The sequence below is a fragment of the Rissa tridactyla genome, chromosome 1 (assembly GCF_028500815.1).
Source record: "Rissa tridactyla isolate bRisTri1 chromosome 1, bRisTri1.patW.cur.20221130, whole genome shotgun sequence".
Lineage (NCBI taxonomy): Eukaryota > Metazoa > Chordata > Aves > Charadriiformes > Laridae > Rissa > Rissa tridactyla.
Genome location: NC_071466.1, coordinates 181706723 through 181727164, shown reverse-complemented (window position 1 = coordinate 181727164; position 20442 = coordinate 181706723). Strand labels below are relative to the sequence as shown.

At 42.5% G+C, this 20442-nt stretch overlaps 1 protein-coding gene across 3 annotated transcripts in view; it reads left to right on the top strand.

Annotated features, from left to right (window-relative positions):
* The first annotated feature begins 4241 nt into the window (after positions 1 to 4241).
* Positions 4242 to 20442, top strand: part of HMGA2 (high mobility group AT-hook 2) — a 121216-nt gene continuing 105015 nt past the window's right edge. For 2 of the 3 annotated variants that reach the window (XM_054187888.1, XM_054187887.1), the window contains exons 1-3: positions 4242 to 4423; positions 7066 to 7152; positions 14819 to 14869. In XM_054187888.1, the coding sequence (XP_054043863.1) occupies positions 4313 to 4423; positions 7066 to 7152; positions 14819 to 14869 (249 nt within the window). In that variant the 5' untranslated portion in view covers positions 4242 to 4312. Of the gene's footprint in view, positions 4424 to 7065; positions 7153 to 14818; positions 14870 to 16978; positions 17060 to 20442 lie in introns of those variants that run through there. The other variant, XM_054187889.1, reaches the window with a different exon arrangement.

The following is a 20442-nucleotide window of genomic DNA, read 5'->3' as shown; positions in this document are numbered from 1 at the left end:
ACACACTGCCTGTCACACAGACTGCACTGCAGACCTTGAAGGAAACGTAGCAGCTTGGGAAAAAGAAATGTTCTCTCCTGATGTAGTGCACTGCCAGTTGAAAGCATCTGAGCTCCCAGACTTCCACAGGTGGGAGTTAGTTATAGTTAGGACGGATTATGTTAGGTTGCTATCTACAGGTGACATCTCCCCATGACGGGGCACAGCATGAACCTGTTGATCTACATGGTGTGGTTCTTCTGCATCCACAGGCTTTTGAGAAAGGAGGTAGATGAAGAAGTGAGCAGGGGAAGGGGGGTTCCTTGTTGCTATTTATAATCTCAAAGGCCTATTTAGCCTCTAATTTTCTGTCTTTCTAAAAGATACTTTGCTGCAACCTGGAGTTCTGTGTTCTAGTGCAAAATATTATTGCTGCTGTTAGACTACACAATTTAAAAAGATCCCCTCTGGGAAGAGAGGCCAATTAACCCTTTACAAGCCATCACACTGACTACAGAATAACAAATGGCCTCTTTATAAGCGTTATGGGTTAGGTAGCAAAATCTCCGTCCTATTTTTCATTCTTTTCTTCTTATCTTGTAGGAAGTTCCTTTAACTTCTTTGGAAATATCCTGAGTTTGTAGGCTCATGGAGAGTGGAAACCAGGCCTTATTTTGTGTTTATGAATTTCCTACCCTATAATGAATGCTTCCAGAAAAAAAAAAAAAAAAGAAAGTACTGATAAGTAATACTTCTGTTGATAGACCAAAGCTTAAAGCTCAGACCAAAGCTGGTGGAAAGTAGGTCACCTCTACTCAAGTAACTTTGCAGTATTCTCTGCAATTAATTATAGAATTATATTCACTGGTGTTTGGACGGGATGGAGCAATAACCCATACTGTCAGACGATGGACTGGAACAGTGGAAGGAACAGTTACCACATCTCTTTTGGGAAGGAATCTGGAACAAAACCAAGAGCTGTTTATGGCTTCTCAGCTTCCACCAGACATTTGAGGAAGTCGAGTTTTCTGGGTTCTGGATGTCGTGTTGCTTACCTGTGTTAAGGTACTCTGGACATAAATGATGGCAGAACAAGTTTTTGGATAAGTCCAGACAGGTTTGTATCCCCAAAGCTGCCATCAGGAATATCATACTGGTTTATAATCAAAGACCTTTTAGTTGAAGAGGGAATCAAGACAGTTTCAAATAAATGAAAGACCCGTAGTCACTTAGATCTCTGATGCTAATTGTTGTTATGATAGTGAACCTGTAATCAGACATCCCTAGAAAGACCCAAACTCTGTTGTACTGGGCACAGTGCGAGAGCCAAGACCTTCCTTGTCCGGAACAGCTTTCAGTCAGTTTAGGGACATTGCTCCTGTGTGGAGATTATTTGCTTAGGGCTGTATGTAAAAAAATCTTTGGACTATGGTATTGTTACTAGAACTCCTCAAGGGAAGACTAATGGAACTATTAATAGCCCATATAGGATGAATCTTTGGAGACGTCCGTTTTGGAGCTACAGGCTTTTAGCAATTGCATGTAGCACTTTCTTTCAGAGAAATGGATACATGAACATGCTTCAAAGAGATTAATGGATGTTATAAAAGTTATTTGCTGCTGTGCTTTAAACTATAGACTTTACAATCTCCATTTGGAATCCTGAACTCATACAGCAGCTTAATCTTTTGATGTACAAAATGGATGTAGGGCCCTGTGGATTTCTTCATGGTGTGATGGGAACTGAATATTTTACAAAGTATAGTGGGGACTACAAGACTTTTCTGATAGCTGTGAGATTTAACAGGTGGACTGTGTCCATCGCCCATAGCTGGTTGCTTTTGGGGATGGGAGGGAAGCAGGCTTTGGGATGCTTGTGATTGGATTAAGAACACTTTGGGAATATTTTCAGCCTTAAGAAGTGTTCTAGGATTACTCTTCCTTTAGCCCATCTGTCTGCAGTGTACTTTTCCTATTCCACAGAAAATAACTCAGCTGTCTCCTCAGCAGTCCTTGCTCGTCAATGATTGCGTATGTTTGATCGGAGTAACTTTTTGCCTGATTATGTTTATTTATTTATCTATAGACAGCTACGAATTTATAAGGTACAGATACAACCGGATGTATAGCCAGTGCAAGAAGTGTTGCTGCGGTATCTCTGCCCTCTTCAGCATTGTATGTGATAATGTAACATTTTATTTCCTTCTGAAGGCTCTCTTGTGTTTGTTGACCCTTGAGCAGGGGAGGAAGGATGTGAGGAGACAAGTTATAGGGGTGGCTCATTCTCAGCCAAAGTTCAAGACCCTGATGGAGGTGCAGGACTGTGGGAAATGCCAAAGCCGCACATGGAGCCCAGGTGTCAGTGTTTCCTTTGGGGGACACACAGACATGAGGGTCCTCCCTGGCCTTTGCAGCCATCTCCTTGTGCCACAGTGATGGGGCACCTACGCACGGTTTGCACGGGGGAGACACCAGAGGAGGGAGAGGGGGCCTACAGCGAAGATGGGGAGGGACTCTTTATCAGGGAGTGTAGTGATAGGACAAGCGGTAAGGGTTTTAAACTGAAAAAGAGGGAAGACTTAGATTAGATATTAGGAATAAATTCTTTACTGTGATGGTGGTGAGACACAGGGAAGTTGTGGATGCCGCATCCCTGGAAGTGTTCAAGGCCAGGCTGGATGAGGTTTTGAGCAGCCTGGTCTAGTGGGAGGCGTCCCTGCCCATGGCAGGGGGGTTGGAACTAGATGATTTTTAAGGTCCCTTCTAACCCGAACCATTCTAGGACTCTAAGGCCGCGTGGGACACCCTGCTGATGGAGTTTGGGCGGATTTGTAGACGGCAGCCCCGCCGTGCTCATGGGGACAATGTCGGGGCAGGGCTCTTCAGCAGAGGTCGTTCCCGTTCCCCGTCCCGTCAGGAGAGCTCCGACCAGCTGCCGGCTCGCACCCCCCGCACCTCGCCCAGCCGCCCGCCCTTCCCGCCGGCGCCGAGCCCGCCGCCGCCCGCGCCGCAACGCCAGCGCCCTCCCCGCCGGCGGAGGGGCCGCGCTCCCGGCGCTGCCCGCGGCCGCAGCGCGGGTGGCGCCCGGCGGGCCCGTCCCAGGGGCGTCCCGCCCGCTACCGGCCCCGCCGCCTTTGTTCCGCTGGCCGGCGGGGCGCCCACGTGCAGCGGCGGCAGCGCTCCCGCGCACCCGTCCGCGGGGTTTCGGGGGGGGGGGGGGACGACGCGGGGGGGACGGACACGGCGACACCCCCCCCCCATCCTCCGCGGCGCTGCGCAGAGGCGGCCGCGGTTCGGCGGGAGTCCGTCCTGGCCCTTTAAACCTGCGGCGGCGGCGGGGCCGGGCCGGTGCGGGGACACGTGAGGCGGTCGCGGCGTGCTCCGCCGCCGCTGCCCCGGCCGCCGTGTGCTCCGCCGCCGCCGCTGCCCCGGCCGCCGGGCTGCTCATGTTGTATCTGGCCGGCCGCCAGCCCAGCCCCGATCGCCGGGTTTTTCGGTTTTTCGCTCTGCCTCCTTTTTTTTTTTTGCACAGCCCCCTCCTGGTTTTTCCACCCACGGGTAAAGGTGGTTTTTCTTTTCTTTTTTCCTTTTTTTTTTTTTTTTTAAAACCCTCATCCTAGTTTAGTCCGTGGGCAGGACTCGCATAATAATATTTCCAGTCGCAGCAGCTCGCATCACAGACACGAACCCAGGACCGCCCCCCCCCCCTTTTTTTTTCTAACTTCCCAATCTCCCAAATCGTTTTATTATTATTATTTTTTAAATGATCGCTCTTTTTGCCCGCTGCTCCCGCTGCTGCCGAAATCCCCGTCTTCCCAGGGTGCATGCTTCTGGCAAGACCGTGCAGTGTTCTCAGTCCATTTTCAGTGTGTCTTATCTTAATTTGTCCTGATCCGATCTAAGCGCGATAGCCACCACTTGCTTTCAATTTGTAGGATTTTTTCCCCTTCTTGGTTTGCTCCGACTACCCTCGGACTATTTCCCTCTCTCCTTGCATTTCCAGGGTTGCAATTTACTCTGCCTTTTCTTCTTTTTTTTTGTTTTTTTTTTTTTTTTTTACCTCCCCTCTTTTGAATTGCTTCATGTTACTAACCATTCCTAAATTGTAAGAGAGAGATTCATTCCCCCTCCTTCTTCCACCACCACCAGCACCACTACCACCATCACCTCCTCCTCCTCCTCCTCCCCTTCTCTTCTCCTTTTTGGCAGCACCAGGACGTCCGGTGTGGTGGTGGCAGCGAGCAGCAAAAGCAGCAAGAGCTCGTTTTTGATTCCCCCCCCTTCCAAGGTGCTTTGGAGAGACTGGTTTTAAAGCTGAGCAGCAGAAGTCACGATGAGTGCACAAGGTGAGGGACCCGGTCAGCCTTCCACTGCTGCCCAGGAGCAACCTGCAACCGCAGAGCCTCAGAAGAGAGGACGAGGCAGACCCAGGAAGCAACCACAAGTCAGTACCGTATAGATAAACGTAGAGCCGCAGATCTATAGCGTTATAGGCATGTACATGTACGTATTATGCTGCAAACGAAGGAGTCCTGGAGTACGGGGGGGGAGGGGGGGCTTTGTTGTGTGCTGCTTCCCGGCCAGGCGGTGCCGAGGAGATGGCGAGGGGCTTCTCCGGGCGCCCCGGAGGGGGGACCCTGGTCCCCGGGAGCGGCGGGGGTGCTGCCTGCCGATGGCTGAGCCGCCGAGCCTCCTCGGGACTTCCACTATTGTGCTAGGAGAGAGCTGGGGCTTTGCAATGTAAATGGGGAACATGGAGCAGCGCGGCTCCGACCAACCAGCGCTCGCTGGGTCATTTCGAGCTGATTTTGAAATTGCGAAAGCCAGGAGCGGGGGAACGGGGCTACTCCTGTCTCCCTCCTCTCCCAGCACTTCCAATGTCTCAATCTCTGTGTGCGTGTGTGTGTGCGTGTGTCGGGTCCCACCGGGGGCTGCTGCCGCCTCCGATCTTGACCAGCCCAGCCCCTGACTGCCGCTGGATCCTGGGGTTGGGGGAGAGGAAGGTGTCTAGAAAGTCGCATCGGTTTTTTCGCTTTTCTTTTCTTTCTTTTTTTTTTTTTTCCCCCTCCCTTGGCGCTCCCCCCCCCCCCCCCCCACCTCCTCCCTCACCCCCGTCATCGCATTGCAGAGAGGTGCCCCCGTTGCCGATGGAGGTGGGGGGAGGTAGCCGGAGGGGGCTTGCCTTGCATTTGCAACACCTTTTGCCTTCGCTCCGGCTCTTTCCCAGGCAGGTCGAGGCGAGGTGGGGGGGGGGACGGGACTGTTCCTGGGACCCGGCTCCCTCCCACCAGCACCCACAGCCTCCTCCCGGGCCCCGAAAGGGACGCGCCGGGTTCCTGTTTTTGACTTCCAAGACCTGAATCTGCGCTAAGGTTGCTAGATGGGTGCATTATTCCCACCCCCCCCAACCCCCCTTTTCCCTTCCTTTCCTCTCCCCAAGTGCCATTGTCGCATCGCCTGGAAATGCCGGGCAGCCCTCGGCCCCCGCAGCCCCTCCGCCGGCGCGGCCGAAGGGGGGGGATCTTCCCCGCGGATCCCACCGATGAATCCCGCAGCTCGGCGCGGGCAGCGCGGGGTTGTTCGCAGCCCTTTTTCCATGCCTCCCTCGGAAAGTCAGGGCTGGGGAAGCACGGGGCTGCCTATGGAGCTGCGTTTTAAAGCCAGCTTCCGCGGGCTTTAAAAATGTTGGCTCCATTCATTTCGCATCAGCCCGCTGCTACGGGAGGTTGCGAGGGGCTCCCAAAAGCCGGGAGGCAGCTGAACAGCAGAGCCCCGAGCCGAGGCGGGGGAGGGAAACCCGGCTGCTTTGCTCCTTCCCCCCCGCCCCCCCCCGCCCCGATGTGCTCCTGCACATTGCACGGAAAGTGCTTTTTTGGAGAGCCATAAAAGCGGAGCCCTTCGGTTTTCCCGCTCTGCCCTCAGTGACACTTCTTTCTCCGGGGCTCGACCCTCGGGCTGCCCTCGCCCAGCCCCAGCAGTCGGCATCAGACCTGCCAGCTTGCTGCAAATTGTTTTTTTTTCCCCTTTTTTTTTCTCTCCCCCCCCCCCAGCGTTTGAATGTATGGAAGGGAAAGAAAAGCGCGTCTCCTTCAACGTGTTCAGCCCAGATGTGCTGGTCACTGAGCGCTGGGGCAGTTTGGGGGAGTCCCCTCTCCAGCCTCCCCTGAACCTACCCGGGAATTAAAAGAGCTCTGAAGGGTTTTAAGCTGGTTTAAGTTAACAAACTGCGTTTAATTGGTTTTACCACATCCTGTAAGCTGAATGAAATGTATAATATTTAAGGCTAGAAGAGTTTTATAGTATTTATGATTCACTGAATAAATATTTGTAATCCAAACTCTTAGTAATTCATACCCATTTTTAAGGTCTCGGTTATTTATTGTCAGGCAGAGGAGCTAGTTAAGAAAATTGCTAAAATAATCAGTGTTCCTGTCGAGTCATTTTAGAGTTGGGTTTTTGTTTCGGGTATTTTCTTTCGTCGAGGTTTTTTGGCTTGTTAGTGTTCTATTTCAAGAAACTTTACATTTGCATTCTAATACAAATCAGTTATGTTTAGAATAGGTGTGAAGATAATGCAGAACAACAGAAGAAAATTCCCCCAAAATATTTGTGCCTTTGAGAAAGAAAATAGTCCAAGATTACTTTACAGTTTTCCCGTACTTAACTTTTTTTCCCAAAAAAAGTTTGTGCTAGAAACTGCATATGATGATTGTATCTTGCTATAATGAAATGCAATTGAAATTAAATGGGTAACTATTATTTTTTGAGTAATCATTCTTATATGAGGGAAATCATAGCCATCTTCTTTTAAAAACGTGTTTTCTACTATAATTTACATGCTAGAATGTGCAAGCTTTTCAAAGTTTTTTTTGTGCAATTACAAGGGAAGCTAAATCTTCTATTGTGCAAAATATATTTTTTTTCTGTACCTCGAGTTGTTTAATTTTTCATACTGCATTTTAAATATTCTGTTATTTATACTGTTAATTCATATGTTTTAAGTAACTTCTTAGCTGTAGTTTATCCTTCAGAACTTCTGTGTTAGTTGTAGCCTCTTGCCACAATAGCATGTTTTCCTGTATTTAGGAACCAACTGGTGAACCATCTCCTAAAAGACCAAGAGGAAGACCCAAAGGAAGCAAAAACAAGAGTCCCTCTAAAGCAGCTCAGAAGGTGAGATTATTAAAGAGAGAGAGTTCTTAATGCTGTTTTTTCATCAACTGGTGGCAAAAAACATCCAGTCATTTAGGCTGTGAACTGAGGGGTTGGAACCCTTTTAATAATGGAAGCTACATAAAGCATATATTTTTCATTTTTAAGATTAGAATTAACAAGCTGCATGAAGGTACAGAACCTATAAGGGCAGCTTGCTTTTTGAGCTTTTTTGAGCATGTGAAATAACATGATGTGTGTGATATATTTACTGGGATCTCCTGTATCAAGTAAGGAAATCAATATTAAGGATATAATTTTCTCGATTAAGATTTTTGAAAGAGGAAGATGAATTTCTTGCTCACAGACCAAATCTGTATATTAAAGCTAAGTGTTTTGTCAAACATAAGTTAATTAGAAGTAAATCCAATTATGTGTTGATGGAAATAAGTGCATATATTGAAATTTACAGCTTTAAAATGTGATGGTAAAGTAAACTGTGAGTTACAGTAAAAGCCTCCTATATCTTGTTTAGTAATCAGTTTCAAAGACACGTTTACTTGAAGTGCTATTAGTCTTCTGAACCGCTACTACTGCTTGGTGATGGGAGAAAACTTTTATTCTGGTGGTTCTGAGTGTCTTTAGCTATGGGAGAAGCTCCCTGAAGTCACTGCATTTTGTGCGTGGACTTTACATCACAAATACAACGTGAAAATTGGACTTAATTTTATGTGGATAGGGGGAAGCTCAGCATTAGAAAAGTGTGCTATGAAAGCAAATAATACCTTTCTGTAGGAATTATTTTAGTGAAGGCAAATAGTTGTGTATAGGTTTGAAAAGAAATACAGGAGTTTTGTTTATGTTGATGGTTAGTTAGCAGTTAGTTTGCAGTTAGTGCTAATTTACAGGTACTAAATTGGAAACAAAAGCTTACAAAATCTGGTAGTGAACTGCAGTGCTTAAGTGTATCAGTATCTTTTAAACAGATCTGTGACAAAATGTGTGTGGAAGATATTTGTGGCCTCATCTAATTATGTTTCATTTTTCAATATGCCTTTGGTACTGACCATATTAAAGTTGATAGTTTTCAGTGTTATAAATTGCTATAGCAACTACTGATAAATATTAAATTATTAGGGGGTGACTATGTTTTCATGTCTGTTTTGTTATAAGTGTTTTCAACATTTATTTGAGGGACGTTTTCCAACTCTCTTTAAATTTAAAATTGTTTTTTACTTTCTGAGCTGGAAAAAAGAAGTTTATTCTGTCAATAAGTTCATGAATTAGTGAAAAAATGCTTTACAGGTTAGAGCATTAAAAATATATCAAAGCCACTCTGCAACCTGGTGAGCTTAAAATGTTGATTTTTTTCTTTATATAGTAAAAGTGTTCCTCAGATTCACTTTAAAATAGTTTAAATTTCACTCTTCAAAAGGGAGAGAGCAGTTTTTTATTAGTCTAGCAAGTCCAAATGTGAGCTTTAGTATTTTAAATATTACTCTTAGGAGTGTTGGCTTTCCTAGGAGAAATATTTGTAATAAGATTAAATTTTAAGTAATTCATAGAAATGTGTTTTAAAAAGATATTTCTAGAAGAAATATTAACATTATTTCATTTATATGAGCGATTTAAAAATCAGTATAAAGGGAAAATAAAACATTCATATATATGTAGGTATATCAAATCAAGAACTTTCCAGATTATTCTGGTGCATATGGTTGGTTTTTTTTAATCTAATTTACGAACTGAGCAATTTCATTGTAACGTTTTGATTTTCAGAGTGCATCAAGTTACTGCTCTAATTAAAGCAAACCCTTTTGGGTGTTGATAACATAAAAAATTGACCAAAGACCACATGTCTTTTTATCATTAAAAAAAAAATACCTTTGAGGGGTATGTAATTACAAGTCCTGTTTGTTTCCAGGTTTATAGATAAAATATATAAATGTTTGATAAATCCTCTAAAACATAAAACACACAGCTTTACTGGAAGAAAGTCACTGAGATCACATTTCAAATAAATATTTTAGCTCTTTTTCCAAATTGATAATTAACCCTCTCTAAAATGGTTCAGCTTCTCACCAGGCATCTCAAAGTATCTTTTTATGTAATATTAATTCCGATAGTTTTCCTACCAGTAATATGAATGGAAAGGTTTTGGCGCTGTAAGAAAGCTTCATTTGGTGGTGAGGTGTCACCTCTTAAAAAGAGTGAGCTATATGTTTGATTTTCTGGTAAACATATTTACGCATACATATGCATACATATATTTATTTAAGGCTTTCTACAGCCTGTCTCAGCTCTCAGAAAGAGAGCTGGCTAACTTAGCTTAAGCCCCTCTACATGTGAACTTGGGTACTATACACGCCACTGGAAATTGCTGGAATTTCTAAAGAATAGTGTGTGGCCTGTGTTTTTCAAAGGGAGCTCATTGAAATGTATTAGAGTGTTCACAACATGTAAGATAAACGTCGGCCAGGAGAACCCACCGAGCAGCCATGAGAAGGCACTCATGATTAATTGATTGGGTGTTCTCTTGCAAACCATTACCCATCACAATTAAAAATGTATTGCACAAACTGGCAGCGAGTTAAAAATACTCCAGAACTGGGACTTTGTTTTGCTATACTTCAAAAAGGAAATGCCCTTAAATCAGTTGAGGGAAAATTTGCCCTGGAATCATGGTTGTGTTGTGTATTTAAAATTTCTTGGTTCATGGGATTATTTTATTTTATTTTATTTTATTTTTAGCTTTCAGAGCTTGTGTTTGGTCTTAGTGAACTGGCCTTGGGGCATCTGAAAACAAACTGTGCTTGTTAGGAAATTACCAATGTGAAACTTGACAATGCATACAGAATGTTGCAAGACCAATTGGACAGCTAATAATGTGGCAATTACTCTAATTTTAGGTAATATGCATGTTTTTAAAAGCCTTGCATATCACACATGCCTAACTTGTTGTAAACTGGACACAAAAGGTAAACTGCGTTTTGTAGAAAACCAAACCGTTTCTCAACTGCATAATTTTCACAAACAGAAGGAACACAACATGTCAGCAGATGAGAAAAGATACACACGAAAAGACTCTTAATTACCTTGTCCTTGAGTCCCCACAATTAGGCTGTTACTGAAGGTTGCGTCTTTAAACAAGTCATTCTGTTATTCATTTAAAATATTTGTAAAAAATTAGCAAAAAAGTGAAGATTTTATTTTTTTTTTTTTCTAAAGAACGACTAGTTTTGCGGGAAGATCCTAGCAGGGATGTTCCTTTTTAGTTTCCTCGGTGTTCTGTGGTTGAGTTTTATTTGTTAGGCAGAGCTGTGTTCCCAGCCCATCGCATTTCCCTTAGGCATTCAAGGGCTTTTCTTTGTTCAGCTCCTGTAGTCGGGCTTGACAAAAATACTGTTTATAGGCATAAATACTCTCCTGTTTGGAAGGAGGAAACACAATTGTGAGGTTAATAAAAGAAGGAGTAGTAGCTACTATGTGTTTGCTTGAGAGAAAATGTCAAGGGATATCCCAGGAATATCCAAAAGTAAACGCTTTTTAGTAAAATTCACCTATAGTTATTTTGAGTTTTGTTGTAGTTACAGATGTAGTGAAATTCACTGAAAGTACCTCCAGATCTTGAAATGGCATCTTCTGAAAATCAGAACTTGTGGTATCGTGTGTGACAACACTTGCTATGTCTCTCCATTACATGGCCAGAGTTTGGTACGTAGGAAGGCATGTCCCAGAGTTAAGCAGTCCAAAGGTAAAAAAAAAAAAAAAAAAAAAAAAAAAAGGAAAAGGTGCATGTGACCAGGACTCTGCCCTAAATTGGTTCACGAAAATCTATTTGACTTCTCCATGCTTCATTCATTCTCACCAACACCAGTCGTTACAGGCTTAAAGGGTAAACAAGATCAGATTTATCAAGTGGTCGTGGCATGGTTATTGTACCTAAAAAATAAGAGACCTCAAAATCAGGCGTTTTGAGCATGATGGGAGGAGCAGGAGGAGACTGACTTCTGTTTAGAATTAAAATGGGTAAAACAGGACATGGGAAGTGTGATATTTTTGTATCTAGCCAATACCTAGGTTTCTTTTAAGAGTTTTTTTTTAAACAAAATAACTTTTTTTTAGGAGGGTGACACGTTCCTGGGTAAGGTCTTTTGACACGGTTTGACAACAGTGATCTTCCTCCCGAGAACTCTTGGTTATTTCACCTGACGTGCAGCTCTGACATATCTTACCTGAGGTCTCCAGCAGATCATTTTGCGAAGTGGATAGAATTCTGCAAATTTGGATTCTGTTGCACTGGAGATCTTCCTTGACAATAGGTAGATGCCCGAAGAGCACTTTATAGCCGTTCAATTATTTATACTTGTCTTGTTAATTGCTTTCAGTAGTACCGCAGTTTCTGTCTGGGCATGGAACATCTATGCAACAAGGAGGCAGAGATGATGGGCAATCAAGGCCTACAGCTGGCAACTGTTTGGAAGCAGGGTTTGATGGCCCTGTGGTACAGGGCTTAGGTGATTTGCAGATATGCCTGGGGACTTTTAGCTCTCTTCCAGACAGCAATGACTGGAATGGCCCTCTTTCTCACCTAGGACAAAAAAACCCAAACCGTTTCCCATACAGATAATGCATTGAAAAGGGAGTAAATCTACTTCTGTTCCTAAAATGTGACATAGCAAAAATGATGTATTCATATTATTGGTTATAAGAAACTTCATATTTTTCATGCAATATCATAAACTTGTGTTTGACAACGTACCTGGCCTTCCTTTAAGTTACGTGATTTTGTGTCTTAGCTGTATAGAGCAAGATCATGCCTCGTAGCGTAGCACCAAATGTTAAGAAAACCCTGAGCAAAGACGTCTCAATTTCAAAAAGCGCTTCAGAGGACGAAGGCAGCAGCTTCCTTTCAGACTAAGCTGCGTGGAGGGTGGCCGGGAACACGTGCATCGCTGCCCAGTTGAGAATCCCTGTTACCTCTGGGTGGCTTGGGGCTCTCTCTGGATTTGTTCCTAGTTTCAGAGGCAACACGTCAATTAGAGCAAAGAGCCAACAGAGTGACTGGTATGTTTCTGATTATGCAAATACCTGTTTCAGAGGAAAAGCAATGCTTTGGCACTTACATCTTCCTTTGCTTATTAATTACTTGAAAATTGTATGGAGAAGCATTGAATTATTTGTCTGATATGCAATAAAACATTTCTTCAAGCTCTTAAATTAAAAGACCATCTCACGCTGTTGGAGAAACACAGGCTAGGTTTGCAAAATGCAACCTGAAAAAAATCCAGAGGGAAAGAGGTGGAATATTTTCCTCAGCTTCATGTCTCTGTAATCACCACTGGAGTGCCACTGCTCCTTTTTGGTGGTTCGAGAAGTGTTTTGTCTTTCTCCTCCCTTGGAATGGAGATAAAAGCGTCCACTTTGGAGGCTCTTGTCATTCGTTTTCTGCAGTTTAGTCTGTGGAAACCTTCCTATTTACTTACAGAATCGCTCTGTACCAAAACACCGTCTCTGGCATGCCCCGCTGTTTGCTCAGCTCACCTCTGGGAAAGATTTGGTTTTGATAAGAACTATGGAAATGTTTTCCTTCTAACCTGAGGTGGAAATCATATACAGCAGGAATATAGTGCCTTTCAATCTGAAGGGTCCCTGAGCGCTTGACAAACTGATATCCAAACTAGCCAGCAGGAACACTAGCCACTTCTGACATGGACCTTTCCTCGCGGGTAAAGCGCAGCATTGTTCATGGCAAGTGGCCACGCTGCGTGACAGTTTATAGCAGGAAGCAAAGATTACTTATTCAAAGAAATCTCTCATGTTCTCTTTCCCATCAAACTAGATTATACGCTGCAGTTAAACTTACCGTTTGTGTCAGGTTGGTAGGAAGTTTAATTGTGAGACCAAAGTGGTTTTCGTTTCCAGAAAGTTAATTGTTTTTTCATAGAGTTTTGTGAAAGGGCCTTTCCTTCAGATGCGGTAAAATACAGAGGAAAATAAATGGCTTTTGTGCTTTCATAGCATGTCAGGTGTTGATTTGTTAAGAACAATTTTAACCAATATTTTCTTTTAAGATTTATGCCTGGGGTTTCATGAAATAAACATAAATGCAGGGGGCTCCAGCTTGTCAAAACTCAACTACATCTTGGTTTGCATCCTTCAGGTTATAAGGTATAAAGAAATGAACATTTTTAAAGGAAACAAAACTCTGAAATAGACAGCTACAGTACATAGTAAATGCACTTTAACAAGTATTCTCATAAGAGGGTTTCACCTTACATGTAACACTGGTATAAACGATTAAAGAGCAAGTTTACTCTTTTAACAAGTCTGAGTGATAATTTTGCCCTTTAGGAGTGTGAATTTTATTTTTCACAGCTTTTTTCTTGGTGGGATATTCATTTCAAAGTAATTGCATTTAACTCACAGGGCAGGTTTTTTTTTTTTGTAGAGATTCCTCCACTATTTCCTCAGCTCAAGTTCTCCTTTAGAGGGATCCGCTTTACACAGCATTAGGTTACAGTATATGTTACAGAGATTGACCAGCAAGTGATTTATTTAATGACACAGTTGATTTCTAAGGGCAAATCAAATACACATAGAGTTAACTGGAAAAAAAGCAGTTCATGGAAATGTAGAAGAGCATTTACAGAATGTATTCTAAAAAACCTGCATTCTCAGGGACTTTGTATGCAGCAGAAGTCCAGCTCTTGCTAAAGCTGGTGGCAAAATTGTCAACACCCTCAGTGGGACAGGGTTATTTACCTGGTGAGGCGTATGGATGGCAGAGCCTATCTAGAGAAAATAACCTGCAATTTTCATTTTAAAGCCTGTAAGTATTTTAGTGTAGTACATAAGTAGCAGTATTCACAGTGTCATGGAGTGGATTAATGGAAGAGTCTGTAAGAGAACCCGTATTTCCATTAAGTTGAGCTCCAGGACCGACTGCTGGGCTTACGTAAATATAGCTGTCACTTCTAGGGCACCTTCCATGCTGTTTCCTTAAACCTGAAGAGGGAAGGTGTGTTTTGGACCAGCAAAACGTTTGCTTAGAGCTTAAGGATGCGCTTTTACCTGGAAAACTTCACACGAAGTAGAGAAGTTACCTCCCAATATGAACACAGACACACATTCATGGTGATAGTCTGTCCAAATCCATTTCACACATGAACATCACGACACTGAAAGAAGGAGTTGTGGCTGCTATAAACTGCTTTGTTCAGGCTTGAAGCAGGCTGTATTTTTCATTTAGCTTCTTCAGGTGATTTCTGACAGCCTGTGAAAGACTTGATTGGATGTTTTGGGGGGTTCTCGGGTCCCCAATGTGCCCTCCATCCACAGCCTGCATGCCCCATGGGTGGTGGGGGCCAGGGCACCCCAGGGAATACTGTGGTCACTGAGCAGCTGAGTGTGGGCGTGCTCCTCTGTGCCCCTGGCCACAGTGTGGGTCAGGGCTGGGGGCACCCTTGGGCGCAGGCAAGGCATCCCCTGGCCACACTGGCTAGGAAACATCAGAAAACCCAACAAAATCACATTCCACCAGAAAACCCATAGAGTGTGAGGGGGTGCTTGGTGCCACCCAAGAGATATAATTATGGATAACATTACAGGAAAGGAGTTCCTAGTTACTGAGCCTTTTAAATAATGCTGACGTATAAAATACGCTGTGTTTCTTTCCCCTTTACAGAAAGCAGAAGCCACTGGTGAAAAGCGACCCAGAGGCCGGCCCAGAAAATGGGTAGGTATTTCACTTCCAACTGTTTGATTTATTTGCTGTGTTACAAAGTCCATTCTTTTAGAGAACAATTATTTCTGCTTCATTTCTAAAAAAGAGCATCCATCTTCTCCCTCTGCTTGTTCTGGTGGATTGACTAAAGGGTTAAGATAGCAGAGAAGTTAACCACAGCTTCCTACCTTTAGACTCTGGTAGTTTGCTCAAGACACTTTACTACTAAAGGTTTGCTGTGAGTGAATATTTATGTGTCTCTTATCAGCATGAAAAGAGACACAACTCTTCCTTCAAAAGAGAGTAACAATGAGAAAACTTGTTCAGTAATTGAGTAAGAAGGTTAAAGGGGCACTATCAGGCATCAGCCGGTGATTAAGGGAGGTGATAACATTCAGATATAGTGTGCACAAGATAAAGTTTAAAAAACCAAACATCTTTGTCCTACATTGCCTGGAAACAGAACATATTTTCCTTAAATCCAGTGAGAAAGAACAAGAATGAACAGCAGGATACTTGCACTTAGAATTAAGTTTTTCCATTGTGGGCCGTTCATGCCTCGTACAATTGTAGCGACTGGTAATATGTTTCATTAAAAGCTTCCTCTTTCTCTGGCTGTGTTGTCTGTAGATGTGTCTATCAGATGCGTGTTTTGATTCTTTGGCCATGGAAAGACTTTGGTCTGGGATACTTGAAATTCCGTGTTTTCGCTGATGTTTACAGCTAATGAGACTCTGCCTTGTGCATGTCTCCTCTGCATGTCTTCCACTTATGCATACGCTTTCAAAAGGAAAGTCGCTTGGAAAACATGATCAGGTATTAGAAGATACGAAGGTGTGGCCATAAGCTCCATCACAAGTCAACATTTCTGATTTCCCTTCACTAGTTCCTTTTCCCTGTATCCGGTCAACATTTTTCTTTAAACTTCCTTCTTGAATCCATCCCTCCCCATCTCAGCATTGCTTCCGTGTTTTACTCTGCCTTCTCTTTCCTCTCCGCGGTCCCGTTATCTTTTCCCTCCTTTTGTTCAGTTCTTTTGCATAGATGCTAACGCACCCTTTGTTTGGGAAAGCTCAATCAGCACCAGAAGGTGCTTAAAACTGTGGCTGAGTTTCTCCAGAGGATCAGCAGCTAAACACAGGAGAGATGGCTTTACCAGTCACTTCAAGAACTAGTTCTATAGCGTTGTCCAGTGATAAAGTACCCCAGGATACTGCTGTGGAGAAAACAGACTGTTACACGCTAGATGTATTGCTTATACCTCTACTTTTTAAGTCAGGCAGGTTTCGGGTACACGAAGCAGCTCATTGGCATTAGAAAACAAGGTGATATATCCAAACCTACCTGTGCTGGTGACCTTCACAAAGGCAGCTTGCAGAAGGCAAATGCCAAGTGCAGTAAAACATGGATGGATTACTGTCTGCTTCTTCCCGTCCGCCTGGGAGCTTGCACATGTGGATGCTGAGGGTTGCTTGCTTGATGCTCACCTGGGGTGCAATCCCAGGGGAAGCAGCAGAAATAGCTGGTTTATGAGAGCAATTTATAGCAGGCAGGCCATCCCCACTGAGTTGGGAATGTGGTTGAAGAGCTCTGGGAAAAGGGAAAATGCAGCAGTCTGAAATTAAAAGATTTTCTCCTCTAAGCACCCATAGACAGAAATTAAGGTGAGTTTTCAGTGAAAAGGGCTAAATATAACACTTGTTGCATCTTTTGGGGTAGAATGCTTCCCTATTATTTCTGTATCTTTATGGGGAAGAAAGAATAAGCAGTATCAGCGGAGCATTAACTTTAGTATGGGCTGTTTGTCGGGTGAAGAATCTGATTTGCAGAAATGGGTATTACTGGTTATCTAATAGGCATATGCATTACTTTATTGTGAGTCCGATACTTAGAACAGTTTCACTGTTTTTTTTGAAACTGTGGCATATTTTCAAACTTGGTATTACTTTGCTGTTGTGCCTGTTGAAAGCACAGTCTTTTTATTTTGCTTATTCTGACAATATGATTGCTTCTTGTGATTTTCGGAGATAACACTCCTATCTGCAGCTTACACTGAGATAATTCTTAGACTGTGAGAACTAAATGGGCCTTTTTTTCCATCTCTTTCTTCTCTCTTTCCAGTTTAAATTAGGTTCATGGTTTTCTCCTCTGTGCAGGATGGAGAGGGATGTTATATTTTGCTCCAGAAAGAAATGTGGTTAAATTATTATAAGCTGTTATGGTGCCACTATAAGCAAAGGTAATGGTTGAAATCAAGGGAGGATTCTGCCTAAAAGCGGACAGCTCAGTATCATCCTTTCTATTTTGACATCCAGCATGTACTCAGAAAACATCCCTTTTTATCGCCCAAACTTCAGTTAAGTTCTTAGTGAGTGAAGTCCTTAGTGATTATTTTCTTCTTTAATCCAATTTATTTATAGATCCAGCCTTAATGATGATGGTTCTGTACCAGTGAAAGTAAGGAGTGGGTAGGGTTTTTTCTTTTTTTGGAGAGGGCAGAATTCTGTACGGCAGGTATTTTCCTAAGTTTGTAACCCTTTTTTGTGAGTCTAGAGGTTCTGTGTCATATGTTGTTCATCAAATTGTAAAGTATTATTTCTGCTGTTTCCTTCAATATGCAGACACAGAGACATATGAGCTAACAGACCACTGTAGAATTCCGGTAGCTGGTCTTTCTGCCGGTTCAAATTAAGTATTTAATGTTTGTGACTCACAATGTATTTATTTATATATTATTTTTTAGAAGAGAAGTAAATCTTTTTGACTAGTATAAAACTGGGAAGAGGGAGGGAGACTCCAAGAGAAGAGGGCAAGGAGCCCAGTTTATCACAAGTGCATGAGACATTCAATGATCTTTTTAATGCAGTAATGTGCACTTCACAAAGTTGTCAAGGAAGAGAAGACCCTTGTCAGTAGAACAGACAGTAAAGATTGCCAAACTCTTCTGAAAATAAAATATTCAGCTACATAGAAAAGCTTTCCAAATGTGCAGAGCTAGTTGGATAAAAATCCTGAAGATAAGAAGGATCACGCAGGTCGGAAACGAGCGTATTTGGAATCCGCAACACTGTGCCTGCTGCTGTAGAGCTCATCTTCAGTGTAGGTTCCTGTATGTGTGTGAGGCTTATTGAAGGCTGTGAGTCCTATTAACTGGGAAGGAGGCAAACTGCTCCGTGACCTTGTACTCCTTAATTTCAGAGGTTTTAATCAGTGAATTTCCAAGTGTAGGGTGGTGCATTCATGTATACATCTTGTCACTGATGCCCAGTTAACAATTGTGACTTGTTCAGAAAACCTCTCACTCTTTCTAGAATTTTGTTTTCTGCTAGGTAGTCTAGATAGCACATTTCAGGTTGTTGAAAGATAGAAGACAATCAGAAATGAACTTAATTTCCTTAAGCAGGAGCTTTATCGGATCCAGTCATGAGCAGCTAGACATTCTAGTAGTTTTGAAGCTCAGGTTTTCCCCTTTTTAATGAGGGCATAATTTCACTTTATACTGAAAGTCAGTTAAAGCAGTGCCAAACCACGTTTAGAAAAATAATTACAAAAATGCTTTTTTTTTTTCTAGTAACTTTTTCCTCAGATTATTTCCCACTGCGGTTTTGACATAGCTGAGATATCAAACTGTATGGAATTTGTGAGATGTTTCTATGCCAGCAGTTCCAGAAGGCCTGTGTCAGGGCAAGGACTCCTGAACCTCATTCACTTGGAAGATGTTTAAAATGAGGTTCTGAATGCTGAAGGAATATATATCAAGAGAACCTTGTTGCTTCAGAAGACCCATTGATGTTTTGAGGCTATTTCTTGCCCATAATGAGTCTTCGCAAACCATTATCTAAGTAGAAGTTTCTGCCTGGTAGTGCCATGCTCTGTGATGTGAAGCTGTTTAACCAATTTTGCTTATTTCTCATGCAGTGCAGTCATTTTTGTCTCATATGAAGTCATAGTCTAGGAGGTGCCTAAAGTCATGCAGGCTTCTTCACTGGGCAGCAGAGAGAGAAGGATGCTTGGAGATCGTAGTTCATCCTGCCTAAAAAAGACTTTGTTATAGGTGTGGTGAATTCTCGTCTGGAGATGGCAATCTTTTGCCATTGTGAAGGACAACCTAATAAATGATAAAATAAGACTCCTATCTGACTTGTAGATAGCAGAAGGTATGTGTGAGAGATCCTCCCCTTTGATGCCGTGGTGCTTACCAGTGCATTCCTAAGCTAGGCTAGAGATTCCATTGTTATGAGAACATATATTTGAATGAATTGCTTGATGGTCCATTTGGAGCAAACGATGATTGAGGTGAATCTTAAATCGCATGTATTGGATGATGAATGAAGAAGGAAGTTGCTACGTATGTAATTATAGAAGATAGCGTGGATAAAAATTCATTTTCCCATACTCGGAAGAATAATGTCATTTCTGTTACTTTACGTCTTTCCAACTTTTGAGTGCAATAGCTGTGGTGTTACTGCTTTGTGTGAGGCACATCATGAAAATTTGTACATGTTGCTCTTATTTTAATCTTTCAAACTACCTTACCTTCTTTGCGAAGGTCATTGATACTCTGTAACATGGTAATATAAAATACATTCTTTCATGAACATTTATATCTGTGTGGGCAAGAGTGTCGCCTGGGAGGGGTCATTGTTTCAGCTGTCTGAAGAGCTTGAGGGAGCTGTTACAATTACAAAACCCAAGGCTATTGACCCCTCTCCTTCAAAGTTCCTAAATTGAGAGGTGTATGAAGGACATGAGTTGAAATCCTTAAAAGTTTTATACCTATACATTTACTTTCCAGTTCAGATGATCTGTAGAAGAAATCATCTCTCAAAACCTCAAAATTTTGATAAAATTTTGTTGAACTTTTCTCCTATGACTAACAGATATTTAATGGTCTTTTTTTTGGTTGCCAATTTTTGTCCTTTTTCTCCTATTCAACATTCCGGGAAAGGGAAAAATATCTTTCATGCTTGTACCAAATGCATAAAAACTCGCTAAAAATACATTTTATCTCACCTGCGTTCAGAGAGGTATGTGTCTTCATTTCTCTAGAAACTTGTCTGAGCAAATAGTGTCCTTCCTTGGAATCTCAGAATCCCATTCATTTTTGCTATAAGTAGATGTGGCACTATTTATTTCAAGTGCAGGTCTTCCTGTAGACCACAACAGAAAATTTAGCCAAATTACTTATTTTCTGAAATAAATTTATATTACCAAAAGGATATTTCACTCATTCTCTAATTCACTTCCATTCTCTTAAGGGTTATCTAAAGATACCCAGTTTAGCTAAAAAATGATTTGACTTCATCTGTCATTTCAGAATTCTTAAAGGCAAATCTTTTATTCTGTTTGAGGTCCAAAGAGGAAATTTTAATGGGAAAAAAATGTTGAAAGTGAAAATACAGCATCTGTACTCAAAGGCAAAGGGAACTTCTGAGCCATTTCATTTTTATGAGCTCAGATAATGGCTGTGCAAGAAGTTTAAAAATCCGTTTTCCATTTGGCTGTGTATTTTGATTTTATAAGCCTCGTTGCCCATTTTACATACGAGGAAACTGAGCACTGATGTTGGTCGCGGCAGCACCAGG